Here is a 15,574-nt window from a genome sequence, read left to right on the forward strand (position 1 = left end):
TATGTTTCCATTAACTTGTGCAGTGATTTTTCAGGCCGTTCGCATAGAAAATACTGTAGATGCGACAATTTCCTGCTAGGGTGCTTTTCCATTTAACTATCTCGTGTCGAGCGAAACAGCTGGATGTAATGATGTCACACCTAAACAAACCATTCGTGAAAACCTACAGTGTTGAATCAAAATATAGTGGTTGAAGTGTTTCCATTACACATTTAGGCAAATTACACATTCATAAATGGTCGACAACCTGTATGCTCTCCCACCTATCAGTTTCATGTCACAGGTAGCCTGTGAAAGCCAGCATGGACAGAATGCAATAATTGACAAATATTTAACAAAACACCCCTTGAACGGATAAAAATTGTTGATCTTTAGAACATTTCTCCAATATCTGCCGTTTCCATTACACAACGCTTTTTTTTTTGCGACATCGCTTGTTGAATAAAGATGGGTCAATGGAAACCTTGCACAAAAAGCAGGAAGCTCATTCACAACAACCGGATTCGCACATTTGAGTCAATGGCAGGTGCACAAAAGCAATGGAATGTAGTGTAGGATGTGCTATTGTCCAAGGTCTACAAGAGGCAAAAAGTTCACGTCCATGGTATATAGGCTGCCACACAAGGTAGTCAAACGGTTCCTACAGCTTATTTGGTTGCATTGTGCTTGCAACACTAGTTACAGGTTTGAGTCCTACATGGGCCACATATACTGAAAAAATGTATTAACTATAAGTGGCTTATACGCTTTGGATAAAAGCATCTGTTGAAATAAATAACTATTATATCTCTATAAAAGGAAAATTACCTGCATATTAAATTGGGGAAATATCCCCACCCAGTAGGCTGCAAATATGCCAATACAAAGATCCTCACTATACCTAAGTGATCCATCCTTCTCTCCATGTTGAGGGCATTAAGTCACAATCACATAAGCACCAAAGCATCACCGTCTGATTAGGCCAGGGGAGTAAATGGAAGGTGCCACATCAAGCAGAGGAATGCTGAGAAGGAGTGGGCCATTCCACTGTGTCCCATCGGTGGGGGTGTCCTGGCTGACGTCTCATAGGGACATACTGCGGTGTAGTAAAGTGGATGAACGAGATTTGGTCTGTCTACATTGGCATCACCACATATTATACATTAGGACTGATTTGAATGGCAAAATCTGCCCCACATCTAAAGCTTTCAGACACGCACACACATCCACACACACGGAGTAGAAACACATCCACACACACAGACAGGCTCATAGGATCATAGACTGCAAACACACTGCGAAAAGAGTAACAAGCGCCGTCGCGGAACGGCAAGAGCGATTAGTCTGATGCGCACACACACTCAGAACAGGGGTTAGCCTAATAATGCCATACCATCTCCCATTTCTTCAGGGTTCAAATTACATGTTTCTCAAACTCTGAATGTCTTTCTGACTGTGTGTATGACCTAACAACAGTGTGACCTGTAACGGCATGGTAGCCGTGATATCTGGGATCTACTGTCCTATAACGACTGGATCAGCTGAGAGTCACGAGCTGGAGGATTAAGAGTGAGATTCTTCCTGGGACCGAGACATCCAGTCACAAGCCATGGGCCAGCAGGTTCTCACAACTCTTAGTCACACACAGTCAAATAGAACGGTAAACAGCAATACTGAACTGAGATATTCACCTGCTGACCCATTGGAATCATACTGACTCTCATTCAATACTCACCTAATCCACAGCCTGCTGCCAGATCCCGGTTTGTAATATAATTTCAAATCAATGGGATCAAGGCCTACTCAACATACACAGTCTAGATGCACTTAGTCTTGTGTGACAGAATAGACCACCCTCTCCTTGGAGAACAATCTAGGCTAGTCAGCAGTCGATTCCTCCAGGATGGAGACGGATGGATAGCATGTCAGGAGGACAGCATGGTGAAAGGGCGGTATAGATTCACCATGTAAACCGCCCTACTGGCTCTCCTCTGGATCAGAAAGAGAGGGAGGAGTAGAGGAAGAGAGATAACGAAAGAGAAATGTAGAGACTGAGGGTTTCGGTGAGAGAGCTGTAGCCTCGTCATAGCTGCTTTGCAGCACCTCACCTGGCTCCTATCCAAGCCAGAGGGAGAGAGATAATGAAAGGGAGGAATATAGGGAGAAACTGGGAGCCCTTTGTGAGATCAGCTTTCTCTTAGCTGATTTGCAGCACATGCACCTGTGCAGTGAAAAGTAATAGGAGAGAGAACATAAGGTAATCCCAGTATTAAGACATGCAAAGCGTATTATCATTATTCTCCTGAACACCTATGCTAATACTGCACATTGTTACGGTAATGAGAGAGAGAGGCTAGTATATCTCTAGGGTTGGGGAGGGGAACACCAGTTCTGTTTGTGTGTTGCTAGGGACAGACAGGCAGAGCGGCTCTCTTCTGCATCCATCTCTAATCAATGCTCTCCAGGCCACAGTCCCCACATAGTGCTTTAGCACAGGACTCCATGATTAATTCATTAACAGCTTCTCTCCTCCCCCTCTCCCTATCCTCCCCTCTCTTTTTGCAGTGATACACTTAACCCCCACCCCATCTCCCTTCATCTTGACATCTCTACCCCCTCAATTTGATAACCTACACATCCTCCTTCACACACACACGTGTGTTGGCACAGGGCTGGCATATAGAGGAGTGCTTCTGAGGTGTGTGTGGTACAGGAGCGATCCAGATGTCACAGTAGAGCCCCTCTTTCGGCTTCTCTGGCCTGCTGGAGCCTCATTATCGATTTTACTCAAGGCACCGCTCCAAGGGCTCTGCAGAGAGCAGACACACACCCTATATAAGTACACATGTGCAGAAGCAAGAACCTAGTAAGTGCCTAGATGTAAATGGTTGAACCCCCTCTTCCCTAAACACACACACAGCATTGATTATACTTTTCCAGAAATCAGCTGGAGAGGAGTTATGCAATGAGCCCTGAGGAGGAAAAGCCTAGAGAGACTGAAAACAGAGAGTTTGTTCCACCCATACTCAGAGGACAGAGAGGGAGAGGGGGGGGATAACTGATATGCGAGGACGAATAAGTGTAAAAAAGGATGGGAGACCGCAAGAAGATGCACTTAAAGAGCCAGAGAGATAGAATGATAGAGGGAGGAATGAGGGGTTGTGTTCATGCATACCGCATTCTACCGTGTGGGCCGAGGCAAACAGGAACCAGGGATGCAGGGAGGGAAACTAGGCCACGTGGAAAAATCCAGCTTTAACAATCCAACCCCTCCATCCAAATCGTTCATTCGTGTCGCAGTCTCCCCTCTCGTTCTCTCTCCAGCACACATTCAGTCAGACCCAAACCAGGGGAGGTTACAGTTTCAATCACCAAAACCCATTATGGAACAATTCGGGACTATCCACACTTACTCTATATAAACAAAAGTATGTGGACACCCCTTCAAATTAGTGGTTTCGGCTATTTCAGCAACACCCGTTGCTGACAGGTGTATAAAATCGAGCACACAGCCATGCAATCTCCATAGACAAACATTGGCAGTAGAATGGCTTTACTGAAGAACTCAGTGACATTCAACGTGGCACCGTCATAGGATGCCACCTTTCCAACAAGTCAGCCCTGCTACAGCTGCCCCGGTCAACTGTAAGTGCTGTTATTGTGAAGTGGAAACGTCTAGGAGCAACAAACGGCTCAGCCACGAAGTGGTAGGTCACACAAGCTCACAGAACTGGACCGCCGAGTGCTGAAGCACGTAGCGCGTAAAAATTGTCTGTCTTCGGTTGCAACACTCACTACCGAGTTCCAAACTGCCTCTGGAAGCAACGTCAGCACAATAACTGTTCGTCAGGAGCTTCATGAAATGGGTTTCCATGGCCGAGCAGCCACACACAAGCCTAAGATCACCATGCGCAATGCCAAGCGTCGGCTGGAGTGGTGTAAAGCTCGCCGCCATTGGACTCTGGAGCAGTGGAAACGCGTTCTCTGGAGTGATGAATCACGCTTCACCATCTGGCAGTTGTTTCCCCAATTCACCCCTAATTCAAGTCCAGCCAGCTGAACTGACTCTCTCAGTGGCACCAGTTTTCACAGGCCGCCATAATATTCAAAGCACCGCGTAGATAAGAGTTTAATGAAGCAGTGGAACGACCCGGGGTACTGTACATGTCTGCGTGTGGCGAATTGGAGACAGGAAGAACAGGCCTCGAACGACCTGTCACTTCCTGTACGCCATAAAAACTGGGGACACCAGCGTCAGCACAACTCCAGAGGGGAAATACGAACACTTCCTGATATTCTTCTGTAAGTTTCCGCTCGTTGTCTCCATCAGAATATGCACAGTGAGTGTGGAAATGTGTAAGTAAAAATCTGTGCGAAGCCTGTGTGGGAGTGCGAGTGTAATCGCATTCTGTGAAGTGTGAGTGTCCGAAACTGTGAATGTACTGTATGTGTGTGAGACGACAGTGTGTCTGTGCCCGACTGAGTGCCAGTGTGTGTGTCAGTTTATGTGCGTGACTGCAGAGCAGAATAATACGAGGACTGTGGGGGTGAAAAGGCCACAGGGAGGGAGCTCCTACCATCCATCCCGCTCTTCCTGTCTGCTTAGGGGGTAAACAACAAGCAACAGAGCCTAGCTAGTAGCTGTGGAAACAACAGACAAAGTCGCAGGACAGAGCTGGCATGAGTTGGCAGGCACATTAATGGATGGCAACAACAAGCCTGGATGGATGGAAAGCACTCAGGTCAGGGAGGTTGTGGATCTGTCTGGTTGAACTGCACATACAGACAGTCTGGAAGGTTCTATTTAGGCTATGTAATGTGGGGGGGAACTAGAAGTGGTGGAACAAGAGGCCTAAAGTCAGTTCTTGAACTTGTCAACTAAATCTGACTTTCTCTAGTTTCCTTGTAAGCCTTTCAGCCGAGCTTTCCTTGGCTCGTTTTTTCCTCAACTTTTATCAGGAAACAACTTTATCATCTGTCAGTCTTATACCCCTGAAACTGGTGTCAGTCTTTGGCCTCAGAGACACAAGTCCATTTTATGAGTCATGTACCTGTGCCTTAGCTTTTCCTTGGATATCCTGTCAATTGTAATTGAGAACCCGTCAACTCCCTGAACAACACATACACACACAGTCAGAGGGATGCCTTCCTTTGAGACAACACACAGCCTCTCTCCTGAATGATTTAACCAGTATCATATAGCCTCCTCAAATTATAGTCAAGCGATGCAGTCAGCACCCGACAGTTCACATTTCTCACTCCTTTGTTCATGGAACTGCCACAAGTGACACACACGGTAAGAAAGGGGGCGTAGGATCAAGTTCTTTGCATAAACCAACACTGCAGTCAGACCACCAGAGGGGAATCATAGACACAAACCTATATGACCTCTATGTGTGATCTGTATGCATGTTCTATTGTGTAAACTACCTTTGGAAGGTACAGAAAGGACAAGCTGCATCTTAGTGATGACAGAAAACAGAGTCAAGCGTCTATGGTTCTGGGTAGACTGAGGGCCTTGGCCACCAAGGAGGATTCTATTGCAGGTTACTTCAGGGCCTTTGCCCCACGCCAATGACTATTTCTAGGGGAACCACTGGTAGTATTTTCCAGTGTTGGGGAATAGTTAATAGTAATTGAACTATACTGAACAAAAATATAAAACGCAACAATTTCAAAGATTTTACTGAGTTACAGTTCATATAAAGGAAATCAGTCAATTGAAATAAATTCATTACACCCTAATCTTTGGATTTCACATGACTGGGAATACAGATATGAATTGGTTGGTCACAGACACTTAAAAAATAAAAGTAGGGGCGTAGATCAGAAAACCAGTCAGTATCTAGTGTGACCACCATTTGCCTCATGCGGCACAACACATCTCCTTCGCATAGAGTTGATTAGGCTGTTGATTATGGCCTGTGGAATGTTGTCCCACTCCTCTTCAATGGCTATGCCAATTTGCTGCATATTGGCGGGAACTGGAAGACGTTGTTGTACACGTCGATCCAGAGCATCCCAAACATGCTCAATGGGTGACATGTCTGGTGAGTATGTAGGCCATGGAAGAACTGGGACATTTTCAGCTTCCAGAAATTGTATACAGATCCTTGCAACATGGGGCAGTGCATTATCATGCTGAAACATGAGGTGATGGCAGCAGATGAATAGCACGACAATGGGCCTCAGGATCTCGTCACGGTATCTTTGTGCATTCAAATTGCAATTGATAAAATGCATTTGTGTTTATTGTCCGTAGCTTATGCCTGCCCATACCATAACCCTACCGTCACCATGGGGCACTCTCTTCATAACATTGACATCAGCAAACCGTTCTCCCACACAACTCCATACACGTGGTCTGCGTTTGTGAGGCTGGTTGGACGTACTGCCAAATTCTCTAAAATGACATTGGAGGCGTTTGGTAGAGAAATGAACATTCAATTATCTGGAAACAGCTCTGGTGGACATTCTTTGCAGTCAGCATGCCAATTGCATGCTCCCTCAAAACTTGAGACATCTGTGGCATTGTGTTGTGTAACAAAACTGCACATTTAAGCTTTTATTGTCCCCAGCACAAGGTGCACATGTGTAATGATAATGCTTTTTATTCAGCTTCTTGATATGCCACACCAGGCAGATGGATGGATTATCTTGGCAAAGGAGAAATGCTCACTAACAGGGATGTAAACAAATTTGAACAACAACATTTGAGAGAAATAAGCTTTTTGTGCATATGGAATATTTCTGGGATCTTTTATTTCAGCTCATGAAACATGAGACCAACACTTTACATGTTGCGGTTATATTTTTGTTCAGTGTACATTTTGCAGTAGCTTGGTTGGTGGTAGTTGAATTAAATTCAAATCAAGGCAGTATTTTCAGTAGTTAATTACTTTGCCATGTAGCGGTGCAGCTAACTACTAGAACTACACACTACTTGTTCTTTGCAAAAATAAAATAGGGGTTAAGTAGGTAATCATTTAGACCTGCCTAATTCTCACTTGAAACATAGTTTTTGTGTTTAATAGGCTCAATTGTATTATTCTGGTAACATATGACCATTAAGTGATCTGTTCTTGCAATTTGTAGTCTATGACATTTCAGATTTACATATGATAATTTTCAGGAAGTAGTTAACTAAAGTTACTTTGAAAAAGTAGTTAAGTTAAGAAAAATATAGTTAAGGGTAGCTTTAGTATAGCTTAACTTCTTCCAGTGTTAAGTAACTGGTAGCATGGTAAACTATTCTTTCAGAGTAGCTTCCCCAACACTGGTAGTTTCCTTATTGGAAGTAACAAGAAAGTTTAACTATGCATCAGTGTGACTCAACCATTCCAAGTTTGGTTACAATGTAAGATAAAACAAGTTTAACATAGTAGCCACAGTTCAGTTAATTGGTTGTGAGAGGTTGACTGTGTCCCAAAAAAATATTCCCTGTGTCAGTTATAAGAGATTAAAAGGTATCTAATCTCTAATTCACTGTTACATGTATCAACATGAACATGTTGCCTGATTATAACATTGCCAAGTACTTATTTATTGATGCAATGAACAAAACCTAGTGGCTGATATACACTGATATATTAGATGTATTCTTGACATAAAACCAGCTATTACTAAGTACTGCCACCATACAAGATTGCCATCAGTGGCAATGGATGAGCAACATGTTAAAAGGCCACTCAAAATGGTTGTGTGTTGAAAAGCATTAAGCTGCCTGCACATGTTCAGGTACGTGGTTTTGTGGTTCATTGTCATTACCCATGTCTCTACACCTTTCGCTCTGTTACAAGAATAATTGTAGGTCCTACCCTCCCCACAATACCTATACGCTCCGTTGCCATAGCATAACTGCAACAAACTATTATTTAAATAATCTCTTCCCCACCGTTTACGCCTCTGCGGTTATTTCCCAAGTGTTGTTTGACTACCTGAAGTTGCTTAGGAGGATGAAATAACTACTAATTACTTGTGCTCTCCCTACCACACACACGCACGCACGCACGACCCCAACCCCAAAGAGAGTAGCATTTTATTACAATAATTTAAAAAGGACTCGCTTTTCATCAAGACCTAAGCATCACAGATGTGACCCATGTCAACTGTCATCACCCCCTCTCTCTCTCTCACCCTTTCCTCCCTGCTTCCATCACGGTCAATTTCAGTGGCATTCCTTTTTAAAGCAGCCCCTGTCGTCATGATTATAAAACAGCACGTCTCAATGCTGGTGGTAACATGGTGGAGTAGGTCCAAAAACGGGGTTGGTTTCAGGCTATGTAGCGTTTTAGTTATTAAAACTAAAAACCATGTTTTAATGTGTGCAACCAAAGGGAATAAATTGTGTAATGAACTATTATACAGTGCATCTCATTTGGTGAAATTCCTTGACGTTAGCTGGCCTGGGACTAAATAAAACTGCTTCTTTTGGCATCTGGATGGCACAATTTAATATCAAGATCAGACTTGAAACACACGCAGTTGGTTTCACTCAATGAAACACAGATGGGACACAAAGTAGCGCAGTGAGTGTAGCCTATTTATCCTAAACGTAAACAATGAAACAATCGAGATTATGACATTGTCCCGCTGTCTCGCCGAAGATCAACTCAGGCCAGGGCCCACTCCTTTCTTCTCGTTCCTTACCTTTGTATCTCTCCAGAACATCTTCGTACGCCTGGGCGAATTCCTTCTCCTGGGAATGGTTGGTCGGCAGTAAGCCCGGGATGAAGCCGGCCATCGTGCCTCTGTTACCGGTGGCCAGCAGCCGAATGGCCCGCTACCGCAGTAATCCAGGACGGTGGATCGGGGTCCTCTCCTCGCCAACGCAGCTGTCAAATCCGCTTTGCGTTGAAAGCCACCGTGGATGTGCTCCTCTCCCGTGTTTGCTTGTGAAAGTGGCGATTCGCAGGGCTAATTGGTTGAAGCAAAAAGTGAAGCCGCTCACTTGACAAGTCGAGTCATCCGTAGTTTGAATAAAATATGTGGACCAAATATGCAACAGAAAGCTCCAACCTTCTATCCTATGTAAAATAAGTGTCTATGTGAACGTTATAACCTACCGATATTTAATTGAATATATCGACCCATTAGTGTCCAATGTGTTCACCAATACACAATTCCAGGCGCATCGCTCGCAGTGTTCTATAAAATCAACCCCACCAGACCTTCCTACCCGGCGAATGTTTTTTATGTGTGTGCGTGAGCGCGCCACTGAAGCGTGCCTGCGTAAAGGCAAGGAGGGTCATAGTGGGATGGCTCCTTCCGAAATCAGAAACAAGGCTCCACAGAAATAGTATCCGGACGCCGGTTCGTATATTCCCTTTTATCAGTGTCTTCTTGCTTCGATTAAACCGCTTTAGCTCCTCCGCATGCTTCTTCCCAGCTCAATCAATGGCCGCTTCTATTAAAGACATCGCTTGAGGGCTGCGACTCTCCGTCTCTCTCTCACATCTCGCGCTCAGTGGCTCTCCACCAGCCACGCCAGAAACTTCCAGCAGAGGAAATGTGTCGCTGTAAGTCAAGAGATGGCTGCCGTGGCACAAGTGCGTGAAGTAGGGTTGGAGCGCCCCTCGGTGGTATCCCGACTGGTGTAACGGCACCACCTGCTTTTACTCAAAAAGATGGCGTGTCCAGTAATCAGCTTTGAAGATAGCTGCTTTTGTTTTGGACGAAACCAATGCAGAGCCTGCCATCTAACGGCAATGGAATGTAATGCCATGCCAGTTGAGAGCAGAAAAGGTCCACTGTTCCAACAACAATCCACACCCATCACAGTTTAAAAGAATGTGCTGTATTTCATGGAGCCTAAAACCTAAACAGTAATTTTGCACACTTCTATCCAGATACACAGGTGAAGCCAATAGATAAATATTTTTTTTTAAATTGCAGACACAAAAACATCAATAGATATTAGGGCTGACCCCAATTAGTCGATTGTTTTTGGTCAATAGGCTGTTGGTCCAATGATTAAAAACAAATTCGACCAGTAACATATATACACACATAGTGCCTTTGGAAAGTATTCAGACCCCTTGACTTTTTCCACATTTTGTTACGTTACAGCCTTATTCTAAAATTGATTAAAATTTGTGTTTTCCCCTCATCAATCTACACACAATACCCCATAATGTCAAAATAAAAACTGAAATATCACATTTAAATAAGTATTCAGACTATTTACTCAGTACTTTGTTGAAGCACCTTTGGCAGCGATTACAGCCTCAAGTCTTCTTGGGTATGAGGCTACAAGCTTGACACACCTGTATTTGGGGAGTTTCTCCCATTCTTCTCTGCAGATCCTCTCAAGCTCTGTCAAGTTGGATGGGGAGCGTTGCTGCACAGCTATTTTCAGGTCTCTCCAGAGATGTTAGATTGGGTTCAAGTCCGGGCTCTGGCTGGGCCACTCAAGGACATTCAGAGACTTGTCCCAAAGCCACTCCTGCATTGTCTTGGCTGTGTGCTTAGGATCGTTGTCCTGTTGGAAGGTGAACCTTTGCCCCAGTCTGAGGTCATGAGCGCTCTGGAGCAGGTTTTCGTCAAGGATCTCTCTGTACTTTGCTCTGTTCATCTTTCCCTCAATCCTGACTAGTCTCCCAGTCCCTAGCGCTGAAAAACATCCCCACAGCATGATGCTGCCACCACCATGCTTCACCATAGGGATGGTGCCAGGTTTCCTCCAGACGTGACGCTTGGCATTCAGGCCAAAGAGTTCAATCTTGGTTTCATCAAGGCAAAGGGTGGCTATTTGAAGAATCTCAAATATGAAATATATTTTGATTTGTTTAACACATTTTTGGTTACTACATGATTCCATATGTGTTATTTCATAGTTTTGATGTCTTCACTATTATTCTACAATGAAAAATAGTAAAAATTAAGAAAACCCTTGAATGAGTAGGTGTCCTAAAACTTTTGACCGGTAGTGTATGTATATATATATATATATATATATATATATATGCATATACACTACCGTTCAAAAGTTTGGGGTCACTTAGAAATGTCCTTGTTTTTGAAAGAAAAGCAATTTTTTTGTCCATTAAAATAACATCAAATTGATCAGAAATACAGTGTAGACATTGTTAATGTTGTAAATGGCTATTGTAGCTGGAAACGGCAGATTATTAATAGAATATCTACATAGGCGTACAGAGGCCCATTATCAGCAACCATCAGTTCTGTGTTCCAATGGCACGGTGTGTTTGCTAATCCAAGTTTATCATTTTAAAAGGCTAATTGATCATTAGAAAACCCTTTTGCAATTATGTTAGCACAGCTGAAAACTGTTGTACTGATTAAAGAAGCAATAAAATGGGCCTTCTTGAGACTAGTTGAGTATCTGGAGCATCAGCAATTGTGGGTTTGATTACAGGCTCCAAATAGCTAGTCAGTCTTGTTCTGAGAAATGAAGACTATTCCATGTGAGAAATTGCCAAGAAACTGAAGATCTCATACAACGCTTTGTACTACTCCTTTCACAGAACAGCGCAAACTGTCTCTAACCAGAATAGAAAGAGGAGTGGGAGGCCCCGGTGCACAACTGAGCAAGAGGACAAATACATTAGAATGTCTAGTTTGAGAAACAGACGCCTCACAGGTCCTCAACTGGCAGAATCATTAAATAGTACCCGCAAAACACCAGTCTCAACGTCAACAGTGAAGAGGCGACTCCGGGATGCTGACCATCTAGGCAGCTTTGCAAAGAAAATGCCATATCTCAGACTGGCCAATAAAAATAAAATATTAAGATGGGCAAAATAACATAGACACTGGACAGAGGAAGATTGGAAAAAAGTGTTATGGACAGACGAATCAAAGTTTGAGGTGTTCGGATCACAAAGAAGAACATTTGTGAGACGCAGACCAAATGAAAATATGCTGGAGGAGTGCTTGATGCCATCTGTCAAGCATGGTGGAGGCAATGTGATGGTCTGGGGGTGCTTTGGTGGTGGTAAAGTGGGAGATTTGTACAGGGTAACAGGGATCTTGAAGAGGGAAGGCTATCACTCAATTTTGCAACGCCATGCCATACCCTGTGGACGGCGCTTGATTGGAGGCAATTTCCTCCTACAACAAGACAATGACCCAAAGCACAGCTCCAAACTATGCAATAACTATTTAGGGAAGAAGCAGTCAGCTGATATTCTGTCTATAATGGAGTGGCCAGCACAGTCACCGGATCTCAAACCTATTGAGCTGTTGTGGGAGCAGCTTGACCGTATGCTACATAAGAAGTGCCCATCAAGCCAAGCCAATCCAATTTGTGGGAGGTGCTTCGGGAAGCATGGGGTGAAATCTCTTCAGATTACCTCAACAAATTGACAACTAGAATGCCAAATGTCTGCAAGGCTGTAATTGCTGAAAATTGAGGATTCTTTGACGAAAACAAAAGTTTGAAGGACACAATTATTATTTCAATTAAAAATAATTATTTCTAACCTTGTCAATGACTACATTTCCTATGCATTTTGCTATATTTCCTATTCAAACTCATTTCATGTATGTTTTCATGGAAAACAAGGACATTTCTAAGTGACCCCAAACTTTTGAACGGTAGTGTGGGGAGAACAAGTATTTGATACACTGCCGATTTTGCAGGTTTTCCTACTTACAAAAGCATGTAGAGGTCTGTAATTTTTATCATAGGTACACTTCAACTGTGAGAGACGGAATCTTAAAACAAAAATCCAAAAAATCACATTGTATGATTTTTAAGTAATTAATTTGCATTTTATTGCATGACATAAGTATTTGATCACCTACCAACCAGTAAGAATTACAGCTCTCACAGACCTGTTAGTTTTTCTTTAAGAAGCCCTCCTGTTCTCCACTCATTACCTGTATTAACTGCACCTGTTTGAACTCATTACCTTTATAAAAGACACCTGTTCACACACTCAATCAAACAGACTCCAACCTCTCCACAATGGCCAACACCAGAGAGCTGTGTAAGGACATCAGGGATACAATTGTAGACCTGCACAAGGCTGGGATGGGCTACAGGACAATAGGCAAGCAGCTTGGTGAGAAGGCAACAACTGTTGGCACAATTATTAGAAAATGGAAGAAGTTCAAGATGACGGTCAATCACCCTCGGTCTGGGGCTCCATGCAAGATCTCACCTCGTGGGGCATCAATGATCATGAGGAAGGTGAGGGATCAGCCCAGAACTACACGGCAGGACCTGATCAATGACCTGAAGAGAGCTGGGACCACAGTCTCAAAGAAAACCATTAGTAACACACTACGCCGTCGTGGATTAAAATACTGCAGCGCACGCAAGGTCCCCCTGCTCAAGCCAGCGCATGTCCAGGCCCATCTGAAGTTTGCCAATGACCATCTGGATGATCCAGAGGAGGAATGGGAGAAGGTCATGTGGTCTGATGAGACAAAAATATAGCTTTTTGGTTTAAACTCCACTCGCCGTGTTTGGAGGAAGAAGAAGGATGAATACAACCCCAAGAACACCATCCCAACCGTGAAACATGGAGGTGGAAACATCATTCTTTAGGGATGCTTTTCTGCAAAGGGGACAGGACGACTGCACCGTATTGAGGGGAGGATGGATGGGGCCATGTATCGCGAGATCTTGGCCAACAACCTCCTTCCCTCAGTAAGAGCATTGAAGATGGGTCGTGGCTGGGTCTTCCAGCATGACAACGACCCGAAACACACAGCCAGGTCAACTAAGGAGTGGCTCCGTAAGAAGCATCTCAAGGTCCTGGAATGGCCTCGCCAGTCTCCAGACCTGAACCCAATAGAAAATCTTTGGAGGGAGCTTAAGTCCGTATTGCCCAGCGACAGCCCCGAAACCTGAAGGATCTGGAGAAGGTATGTATGGAGGAGTGGGCCAAAATCCCTGCTGCAGTGTGTGCAAACCTGGTCAAGACCTACAGGAAACGTATGATCTTTGTAGTTGCAAACAAAGGTTTCTGTACCAAATATTAAGTTCTGCTTTTCTGATGTATCAAATACTTTTGTCATGCAATAAAATGCAAATTATTTACTTAAAAATCATACAATGTGATTTTCTGGATTTTTGTTTTAGATTCCGTCTCTCACAGTTGAAGTGTACCTTTGATAAAAATGACAGACCTCTACATGCTTTGTAAGTAAGAAAACCTGCAAAATCGGCAGTGTATCAAATACTTGTTCTCCCCACTGTATATACAGCTGTGGAAAAAATTAAGAGACCACTGCACATTTTTCTTAAATCTGCATCTCTACATGTATGACAGCCATTCCATTCCAGTGTCTGTTGAATTCCAACACAGGCACACCTCATTCTACTGAATTAGGTACTGATTAGGTGATCACCTGAACCAAATCTTATTTAACGAGGAAAAGTATAAAAACCACTGCTGTGGTCATCACTATCATCTTGCAATAGGACCAGCTGGATGGCAAAAACAGTGCTAATAGTACCTCAAAAGTAATTTTAATCAAAAAATAACTATTGACCATGCCAAAAGAGTTGAAAAGGAAAGTTTTGAGTGAGGAAAAGAAGGGTTCAATTCTGGCTTTACTGGCAGAGGGATATAGTGAGTGTCAGGTTGCTTCCATCCTTAACATTTCAAAGACGGTGGTTCATAAGAACAAGGTCAAGCAGCAGACATTGGGGCAACAAAGCTACAGACCGGCAGAGGGCGAAAACGACTCTACTGACCGGGATGACCGCCAACTCATTCGAATGTCACTCAACAACTGTAGGATGACATCAACTGACCTACAAAAAGAATGGCAAACGGCAGCTGGGGTGAAGTGCACGGCGAGGACTGTTCGAAACAGGCTCCTAGGGGCAGGGCTGAAGTCGTGCAAAGCTAGAGAAAAGCCCTTCATCAATGAGAAGCAAAGAAAAGCCAGGCTGAGGTTTACAAAAGACCATACGGATTGGACCGTAGAGGACTGGAGTAAGGTCATCTTCTCTGATGAGTCCAATTTTCAGCTTTGCCCAACACCTGGTCGTCTAATGGTTAGACGGAGACCTGGAGAGGCCTTCAAGCCACAGCGTCTCGCACCCAATGTGAAATTTGGTGGAGGATCGGTGATGATCTGGGGGTACTTCAGCAAGGCTGGAATCGGGCAGATTTGTCTTTGTGAAGGACGCATGAATCAAGCCACGTACAAGGTTGTCCTGGATGAAAACTTGCTTCCTTTTGCTCTGACATTGTTCCCCAACTCTGAGGATTGGTTTTTCCAGCAGGACAATGTGCCATGCCACACAGCCAGGTCAATCAAGGTGTGGATGGAGGACCACCAGATCCAGACCCTGTCATGGCCAGCCCAATCTCCAGACCTGAACCCCATTGAAAACTTCTGGAATGTGATCAAGAGGAAGATGGATGGTCACAAGCCATCAAACAAAGCCGAGCTGCTTGAATTTTTGCGCCAGAAGTGGCATAAAGTCACCCAACATCAATGTGAAAGACTTGTGGAGAGCATGCCAAGACGCATGAAAGCTGAGATTGAAAATCAGTGTTATTCCACCCAATATTGATTTCTGAACTCTTTCTAAGTTAAAACATTAGTATAGTGTTGTTTAAAAATTAACATCAACTTATTTTCTTTGCATTATTCGAGGTCTGACAAC

At 43.8% G+C, this 15,574-nt stretch overlaps 1 protein-coding gene across 1 annotated transcript in view; it reads right to left on the minus strand.

Annotated features, from left to right (window-relative positions):
* LOC311132497 (microtubule-actin cross-linking factor 1, isoforms 1/2/3/4/5-like) overlaps nt 1-9,447 on the minus strand; it is a 235,581-nt gene extending 226,134 nt beyond the window's left edge. Inside the window, exon 1 of the mRNA XM_084165778.1 lies at nt 8,629-9,447. Within this exon, the coding sequence (XP_084021904.1) occupies nt 8,629-8,722 (94 nt within the window). The 5' untranslated portion in view covers nt 8,723-9,447. The remainder of the gene's footprint in view (nt 1-8,628) is intronic.
* Nucleotides 9,448-15,574: the final 6,127 nt, after the last annotated feature.

This window comes from Coregonus lavaretus, assembly GCF_964263955.1.
Source record: "Coregonus lavaretus genome assembly, chromosome: 7".
NCBI classification, from domain to species: Eukaryota; Metazoa; Chordata; class Actinopteri; order Salmoniformes; family Salmonidae; genus Coregonus; species Coregonus lavaretus.